The sequence below is a fragment of the Crocodylus porosus genome, unplaced genomic scaffold, assembly GCF_001723895.1.
Source record: "Crocodylus porosus isolate Cpor-Errol unplaced genomic scaffold, CroPor_comp1, whole genome shotgun sequence".
NCBI lineage: Eukaryota > Metazoa > Chordata > Crocodylia > Crocodylidae > Crocodylus > Crocodylus porosus.
In genome coordinates, this window is record NW_017728949.1 from 42,519,369 (window position 1) to 42,529,069 (window position 9,701).

General features: G+C 44.0%; 1 protein-coding gene across 2 annotated transcripts in view; it reads right to left on the reverse strand.

The window, feature by feature from the left end:
• ITGA6 (integrin subunit alpha 6) overlaps positions 1-9,690 on the reverse strand; it is a 63,764-nt gene extending 54,074 nt beyond the window's left edge. For both annotated transcript variants that reach the window (XM_019554217.1, XM_019554218.1), the window contains exon 1: positions 9,437-9,690. In XM_019554217.1, the coding sequence (XP_019409762.1) occupies positions 9,437-9,615 (179 nt within the window). In that variant the 5' untranslated portion in view covers positions 9,616-9,690. The remainder of the gene's footprint in view (positions 1-9,436) is intronic.
• Positions 9,691-9,701: the final 11 nt, after the last annotated feature.

Consider the following 9,701-nt stretch of genomic DNA (forward strand, 5'->3'; position numbering starts at 1 on the left):
TTCCAGCCCTGATGTCTACTATGAAATCTATGAAATAAATGGATCTCCAGTAGAAAATGCAGCTTTAACTCATTTAGCTATTTCAGTTTTAAAAAAAAATCACACCCCTGTGCATAACACATACTAGCACAAAAAAAAATTGTACCTTACCTTTTTCCAAATAACTGTTATGCATAATTGAATTTTTCAACAGCTCCTTCCATGTTCAAAATTACCATCACCTCTCCACCACTGTTTCACCGTAACCCACAAGCCTTAATAAGGTCTCCCTGTGAGAGAGTGTGTTATGGGTTTGGGGACTCCCACAGATGTGAGACAGGGAAACAGGTGGTAGGCACAGACAGCCATGTGAGAGGGAGGCATGGGTTTGGGTAGGATAATGGTATGAAGGAGGGGGAGGAGGGAAGGAGGTAGAAGGAATAGAGGATTCCCCTGGGTGTGAGGCAAGGGAGTGGCAGTGGACAGAAATTGGAGTAAATATGGTTGGGGACGAATTTGTTGTTCTTTTATGCTGGTATTGAATGGGTTGGAAAGTGAGGTTGGGTTGGATGGGAGGACACTGTCCTTGATCAGAGGCAGGGGAGCAGAATGGTGGGGTGTGAAGCATAAAGTTTTAATTTGGGGGATGGGGAGAATTTTCCCGTGATGCCTCATCTTATTTAAATATTTAATTCTAATTCCATATTTTTTGTCTTCTACCATACACTACCCTAAGACTCCTTGGGAAGAGGTACATACAATTCTAATAAATAAATACTAATGTCTCTGCAGAGAAATCTAAAAGCATGTTGCCTCTCAAGACCACAGCTGCTGCTTCCATACGTTTAGGAGATGAAAACTCAGTCTAAGACAGTGATGCTTCCAAATGTAAATAGGAATCATTATGACTATGCCAGATGTAGAATGACCTTTGAACTGTTCCTGTTATAGAAGGATGTCCAAAACTACATGTCACACCTGTCCCAAATCCTTCTACCCTGAAACATAACTGCATACCAGCAAGGTAAGAACTGTTGTGTGCATGTTTATATGCTTCAGATATTTGAACAGCACTTTTTTTAAATTCCTGTATCTCATGTTTTCTACGCATCTTTTTCTACCGACTGTGTCACTCAAAAGCACAGTGTAAGTTTTCTCATACCAGTCAACTAGACTGGGACCACAATTAGTTTGAGAGGCGGTATGCCAGCTAGAACTTTCAGGAATCTGATTCAAAGCAGAACCATTATTCTTAGCTCCGAGTCTCATTTCTGTACTGAAGAGAATTAAAGCAAAACACGCAAATGTCAAGTATGCCACAGTCAGCTTTGGACCTGTGGTTTCAGGTTTCAAACTGAATAGAAAGGGTGGACAAGAGGAGGACAGAAAATTCTTTAGTTCTCCCCATCCTTGGACTTTTCCTGGCAAGTCACATACTTCTGATAAATTTATCCTAACCCATTAGCATCTTGAATTCTCAATCTGGATTGTACCAGATGTTTTTCTTGTTATTAAAATGGATGTCTTAACTATTATGACCCTCTGCACAAAAGAATGACTCATTAATAGCTTTACTGAAGACAAAAGGGCTACATTTTAAGTATAAGACAGGATTGTATGCATGTCTGACTGAATGGCAGAGGTCTGCCCAACTGTCTGTGCATATCTACAACAGCCTAGCCTAGAAAGGAGCAGCAGTACAGGGGGGTGTTGCTGTTTTTCAGGTCCTCTCCTGCAGCTCCACTCACTTTTATGCATGTTCTTAGATTGGATTAAGTTCAGAGATCTTTATAAACAACTCACTAACCCTGCTATCCAAGAATAGAACAAACTTGTCAAGGAAAATCCTTGTCCTTAACCTGCATATTAAAATGTTAATTTAGTTTAACAAGGACAACTGCCTTCTCCTCCCTCAGTTCAAGGTCCAGCCTTGTTTGCACTATGAACTATTTTTGTTCTGTTCAGGCTGTTCTAATCTCATCTCCAAGTTGACAACATACAAGGTTAAACCTTTAGATCTGATTTCTTTACAGGTTCCAGGACACCTATAATATTCTGCATCATCAAAGCTTACTGGGCTGGCCATATACAACATCCATACTGTTAATTTATATATTGTAACATTATTTACTAATCATGGTTTTGGTATACAGAGCGTCACAAATTCATGCCTTCCAGAAAGGATAAGCAACAGACAAGTGAAGAATAGGAACTTTAAGTCATCTAGATGAAAAGAGCTGTTATATTTTGAAAATGTCTTTGCCAAGGCTTGACATTTCCCAGCTTTTCATGTGCAACAACATCTCAGCTTGCAGAAACAGAGATGCAGCAAAAACATTGTCACTGTTCCAAACACAAAACCTAATGAAACTAATTAGTGCTTCCAAAGATGTCCATTACAGCTTACTGAGACTTTTACAAATGAATAAATATAGAGGCTATCACTGCATCTTGGTTTTTTTTAGCCATTCCACAAGTGCATTTATCATTATTCCAGGGAGTTACCACCAGTTTCATAAGGTAGTCATAAGCCTGTCTAACTGGTGGCCTACAAGCCACATACAGCCTGCAAGGGGTTAAGCTACAGCCAAAGCAATAAGGGGGACAGCAACTGCAGCTGGGAGCTCCAGGATCCCTTTCCCTCGTTCAGGGAAGCTACTGCTTCCTGGTCCTACACCAAGGGACAGGGCAGTGGAGAAGAAAGGGACTATGCTGCACAGTGTTAGGCAGGGGTGTCCACAAGGGCCCATGACTCACCCTGGTGCAGTCCACGCAGTGTAGACCCTGACTGCTTTGAAATTGGACAGCCCTGAGCTACTGCGATTCCATCAAAGTTGATGAGATAGTGTTAACATGAGCAGGTACTATATTTGACCAGCAGCCTCCAGGTACTTAAAGAAAAGAACAAAAAATAAAACACGTGTGTGCATTTTCCAGTAGTAAAGCACCAGTTCAATAACCTTTAATTGCAGTTGCTGTCTTAGCTTATTTTTGAAAGCTGTCGCTTGAAGTCGAGGCTATTTACTATCATTGCAGACCATAGGCCAAATCCTTCAGCACTTACCCCAGCAAACTCCCACTGAAATCAGAAGACAAAGGAATAAACTGTTCTTCTAGTCAGGCCTCATAGCTAACAATACCATTTCATGCAAGTCATGCATCCAGCATAGTCTTGATGAAGAATCTGAGCCATCCATAAGATACAGTAAAATGGCCTGAAAACTGCTGGCATCACCAGGAAAAATCTGGAGGAGGAGAAGCTACTACGCTAATGCAGACTGTCATCAAGCTTTCTTGTGCGACTTCACCTTCATTTGCTAGTATGGCTATGTTGGCTAGAGGTGCGATACAATTTGCAATGGACTCAGCTACACTTGCAAAAATCGACACAGTTAAAACTAGCAAAACTGTGCTTTAGCTGCTATAGCTTGCTTTATTCATGGAAGACTGGAAAACATTCACAAGCAAAAGAACAGTTTTGATGGTGTGAAGTGCACTCACAATAGACATGGTCTGGTAGCATGACATAGTGGCAGAGGCTTCCAAGTACAGGCCAAAGTCTATACAAAGAAGCCTTGCCAGCCTGTGTTGGTTAGGAGTATAAAAACAAAACATGAGCCCTAGATGACATAGATATACTGACCCCCATGCATACATACACAAGCACACATGGATACACTATTTATACTGTGCCAGCTTATGTTGTGTAAGGTAGTAGTTTAGTTACAACAAAAGTATTCTTTGGGACCGTCTAAGCTCCATCTCCACCAGAGGGCCTTGCTGACATAACCTTATGCAGGAAAGCCTCCCTAGTGCAGGACAGTCCTGGGAGTGCTTTACTTGTGCTGTATTTCTATAGCTTACTGGATAAACTTGGCACTAGCGTAGGCATAATAGGAATGTTCATGAAGAGACTTCATTCTGTGCTGTGACACACTTCTTACAGTATGTGCTTTATGTTTTCAACTCTCTGCCACAGATGACTCAGTTAACTCATACCAGGAGTCAGGGAGAAAGAGCTCCTTATCTCTCCTTACTCCCTTGACCGTGGCAACTCCATATTCCTCTTCTTCACAGAGGATAACAAATCAAACCCTGTTTAACTCTTCAACCCCTCATAACGATATAAATGACCTTCCCATTTTAAACTTCTAAATCTTCCAAATCAGTTCTTCCAAATACTAAAACGTAGGGATCTTATATCTAAACTACTATAACCTCATCCTCTCCAGCCTCCCCAACACTCACCTTGCCCTTCCAAACTGTTCAGAATGCAACCGCAAACTGATCTAGTTTTACAGATGAAATAGTGAAAATGAATCATCTGGATTGGATTCACAGGTATAGGGTCTACAAAGAAAACAGGAAGGTCGTCAAAGGAAGCATCCTGAAGAGGAGACAATCCACCAAAGAAATGAGGGGAAAACAAGAGTCATCCAGAGAAGAAGGATAAAAGAATCAGGACAGCAGAATCTGGTAATTACTCTCAGTAAAACTTTTGTAATACTGCTGTCCCAACTGCAACATTTATAAAAGAGGCTAGAAGACAAAGGGCAAAGCCACATTTTTGGAACTCATAGACAAAGTAAAAGCTAGCAGAAATGTTAAGATGTAGAAAGGTGCAGTTAGATAGATGCAGTGGAATTCACAAACATACCCAAGATCTGACCTACACTTCAAAAGTTTTGTTGACAAAAGTTCCTTTAATAAAACCACTTCTCAGGACAATAAAAGCCCTCCCCCTCACAGAGCTGCCAGCCTAGAAAAACTGTACAAACACTGCAGTATCAGCAACCATAAAATCTAGGCGTCTCTCCACATGAAACACCTCTTATGCCAGGAACAAGGAATAAGAAGAATCAGTCCAAGTGCCAAAGTAGCCCATGCTCCAATAACACAGTGTTGGTAGCTGCAAACAGAAAAATATCCTCATAGAAAAACCTTCTAGCATGGACATAGCCCAAGCAAGTTAGGTATCTGAATTTTCCCCTCTATCATCAGAGCTAAACTGTCATCCAGGTCTTCAGTATCCTGAAATTTGAACACTACAACTTCCTTCTCACCTGCCTTGAAAAATACCCATTTAGCTCCTTAAAGCTATTCAAATAGGGACTAGCATAATAAGTAAAAATATACACGTGCTCAAGTGCTTGTAGGACCAGTGGTCTAACTCAGGGGTGTCAAACACCAGAGCCAAGTCATCCAGCCCACAGACTTTTGCCCTGACTCTGGTTGTGATGGGGGGGGCTTTCCTGCAGTAGCAGCCACCAAGAGCCCGGGTGAAACCTGCGGTGCTGGAGGCCCAGAAGTACTGCAGCTTGCTCCTACAGCAACAGCCAAAAGCTGCAATGTCGGGCTGTGCTTCTTTCTCTGTGTAGTACTGCTAGGGATCCAGCACAACAGCTCTTGCCCAGGTGCTTGGCTGCTACTGTGAGAACAAGTTGCAGCATGCTGCTGGGGCTCCAGAGCAGCTACTCTCCCTGGCTTGGCTGCAGAGCACCCAGGCAAGAGCAGCAGTACTGCAGGAAGAAGCCTGTCACCATGTCTTGTTCTTGCAGCAGCAGCAGCCAAGCCTAGGACCCCAGGCCTCTCCTCTATGATCCTAAACTGCCTGGAACAGGCACCATGTACATTAGATCTGGCATAGGGTAGAGTTGGGGGGGGGGGAGGATGCTCGATCAGGCCCATGGATTGGTCCTGCACCACTCATCTGTCCCCATGAGCTGGATAAGTTTGATACCCCAGCCTAAGTCACAAAATTAAATCTCTAATGGTGTTAACTGGTATGAACTAAAGGACTAGAAGTGAACTGCTGCATGACTGAATTCAGTTTCCTGCTGCTCCTGCATGTCTTTCATAAATTGGTCATAAACTGATCAAACTCCATCTTAAAGCTAGTTAGATTTTTTTGGTTGCCCACTCCTACTGGAAAACTGTAAGACAATCTCATTTGCTTAATGGATAAAGTCTTCCTTCTAATTTCCAGTCTAAATTTATCCATGGCCTGTTTATAGCCATTTGTTCTTGTGCCAACATTGTCCTTTCACTTGAGCCGCTATTCTCTTTTTCCTGGCATCTACCTTGGTGTACTAAGAGGGAAATCACATACTCCTTTAACCTTTGTTCTGCCAGACTAACTACTAAACCAGGCATTTTGTCTCCCTTGAATGATATATACTCCATTCCCCTGATCGGCCCCACAGCCTTCCCTGCATCAGTTCCACTTCGAGTTTGTATTTCTTCAACATGAGCAATCAGCATTTCAAACGAGAACTTACCAGTCCCTCCCTCGTACAGTCATTATTACTAGTTTCCAATCCTTATTGGAAACACCTCCCCTGATCTGTCTTGCATTTGGCTTTTTGATAACATCACAAGCTCAAAGACATCCTACAATTGCCTAATAAACCCAAGTTCTTCTGCTCTGTCACTTGCAAGTGAAGAGCTTCCTTCCTGCAGCAAAAACTGTTATTTGCCCTTAAGCTCATAACCTTATACTTAATAAAAACAGTGACCTATTAAATTGGGAGTAAGTCTACACCAGTCATTTACAATTATATAAGTCCTTTTCTTTTTATTATAATGGTAAGTAATTATCACATATAAATCTAGAAATATACAACCCTTTGCATCCTGTGAACAAGGAAAAGATAATCAAAAGTAAACATTGTTTTATTAAAGGCAACTGCAATTGTACCTTGATCTTAGTCATATTTCCTCAAAATTTCTCCACCCACATCCTACAAATGATTTGCAATTCTCACTCCAAGCAATCAGTGATGGCAAGAAAATGAAAATAATTGATCTTGAAACCTGTATCAGGTCAAGGAGAAAGATGATTAAGAAAATATTGCTGAGACAACTAAGACCATCTTTGATAACATGCAGCTGGCATGCTGAAACGGGTTCTCTATTCCTAGACTCAAATGATAAAGCCCAAGGATTCTCTTCCCTGCTTGCTTTTGCTAGGATCCAATTACTTGGCACAAAATGATCACAGTCTGGATTTATGATTTAGATTGAAGAACCATGCCAAGCAAGAACTCAGCTGTCACATTCAATTAAGGTTCAGTGGTAAGATCTATTTTGTGCATTTTGGCTGCATGTTTAATAGTGCTTACTTAAAAATCCAAAGCTGAGCTTTGAAGTTAGCATTGGATAGAGATGAACATGCAAAATAAAATCTATTGTTTTTATTGTTTCAGCTGATCTGGGTGGTTGATTCAATGAGGCCACAGTTTATAAAACTATCTTTGCAAAAGAGCTGAAAAACAAAGTTGGATAGAGCTCCCGACCCACAGGTAGTCTGCAATCACTCCCAACAGCATGTCCCGTCTTCAGCTGTGATAACAACAGTAATTTTTACCTACTTAACTGTCAAATAGGCTCAATTGCTGCCAGCACCCAGACCTCCCTGAAACGCATGCACAAAGGACATAAGCTGTCCTGCCTATAGAAAGAGTTCCTGTGTTTGGGGTGGCCTCAGCGCACCCAATGGACACTGTGAAGGAGTCGTTTGCTACCAACCATAAGTACCATTATTTTATCTAGTTTTTTTTTACTAATGCACAACCAAGCCTGAAATATAGTCCTTTAGTTTAGTTTTCCAATGACAAAACTCCCACCGAGTTTGATTATGTTGCTATTTGACAAGATGTTTCCAGCTCCACAGAGCTTAAAAATGTTGCCTTCTAGGGATGCTGTGTAAAGTATTTTATATGCCAACATTATTGAAGTATCCAAGCAGTTTACAATATTTAATGCATTTATTCTTACAACACCCCAGTAAGGCCAGCAAATATAATTAACCCCATTTTACAGATAGAAACTGAGGTACAGCAAGGAATTGAACCTTGGTCTCCTAAAACACAGAGAGCACCCAAACTGCTGGGCCACTCTTCAAGTCTATTACATGCAACTCTACCCTGTCTTCTACCTTACAGCAGTTTGCATGACTCCAGTGGAGTTTGCAAGATTCAGCCTGTGTGCACTGTTCCCTAGTCTGGTTCTGCATTACTCAGATTTTTTTTTTTTCCAGAGAGCCCTGTCCACAAGGTAAGGATCTGCTTATTTTCTCTTCCCTCAGATCTGAATTGCCACCAGGTGTTCTATACAGCTAATGCAGAAGTATCATTCTAATAATCTTAGAGAAATTTTAATCTAAAATTTCACAAACTTGCCTGAACATTGCAACTGGCCTCCCAAGACCAAGAACCCCTACAGAATGGTTTTATGTCCCCACATATTCCAATTCCTAACTACTAGCTGCATTTGGCCATACCATAGGAGGCTAATAAACTGTAGATTATCCTACTGGTTTAATATCCCTAGACATTTTAATATCTACTCACTAGCCACATCTGACTGTACCATACAAGGTCTAATAAACTGTAGACTGTCCTTTTATTGACCATTTAGAGTAAAAGGATGCATGCTTTTAAGAACCACATACAGCGGTTCTTAAAACCACAAGCCGGGACAATGATATACGATTCTAAAAAGCAACTTCTTACATTAAGATATTTATTCTTTTGCCTTTGGGAGCCCCTGTCCTACAAGCATGAAGAGCTAACAATAACAGCTGTTGATGTTCACTCATGCAACTTCACTGCAATCAGTAGTTACACAAGTGCAAGTCAGGGCAAAATGCAGACCTATAAAATGTAACTTTCTGTCCGACTGCTACTTGCCCCACTTCTCTTGCAAGGTCAGTTCCGCGCTCTTATTTCTTTCTGCATTAAACCAAAATATGAGGGCTTTTCTTGTCCTGTCACAACGAAACCTTTCCTCACAGCGACACACACAGAAAGAAGGTCAGTAAACACCAGGCAGCTCCTCAGGGAAGCCCGGGGAAGAGGCCTGGGGGGAAGCGTCCCGTTCATTTTGCCTTTGGCTGTTCCGTAAGCGCCGCCTTTCCTTGCACCATTACACTGGAAACACCCGCCCCGCCCGTGCCATCTTCTCATGGGGAGTGCGAGACCAGCTCAGCCTTGAAGAGGGACTGGTATTTTATATCCCTCTCGGGCTCCTGATCAAGTCGTGGAGCAGATCGAGCCCCGGAGCACTAGCTTTCCTCCTGCGCGGGGAAGCAGCAGCCTGAGTCTTTTCTAGCCAGCTTCACAGCCAGAGCACGTGCGAGGGGCGCAGCTCCCGCAAGGCCAGGCAGCGAGAGTGCAGCTCCCCGGCCGCGGCGCACATGGCAGCAGCCGGCAGGCACCCCCGGCTCAGAGCAGCCGCCTCCCCGCGCGGCGCCGGGCCCGCGGCCGCCAGGACCTGGCACCGCCCCCGCCCTGCTCCCGATCCCGGCACCAGCGCCCGGGAGCGGCAAATGGCGATCGCCTGTCACCGCTCCGCTGCCCCGCCAACAGGTGGCCGCGGCGCGGCCGAGTCGGTGCGGCCCGCCCGGGACCTGCCCGGAGGGGAGCGGGGAAGTCTGGCCCGGGGCCGGGTCACTCACAGCCTCTTGTCCTGCGGCTGCAGCTGCCAGTGCATGGCCAGGGAGAAGCCGAAGAGGCTGCCGGCGCCGCCGCGCCGCACGACCGCCTGCTCCGCGTCCAGGTTGAAGGCGCGGGCGAGGCTGGGCAGCAGCAGCAACCACTGCCCCAGACGCAGGTAGAGGCCGAGCGGCGCCGCCATCTGCTCCCGCCGGCGGCCACGGAACCTGCTGCTGCTCCGCGCAGGCCCTTGTTCTCCCGAGGCCGCGAGCTGAGTGACGGCGCCAG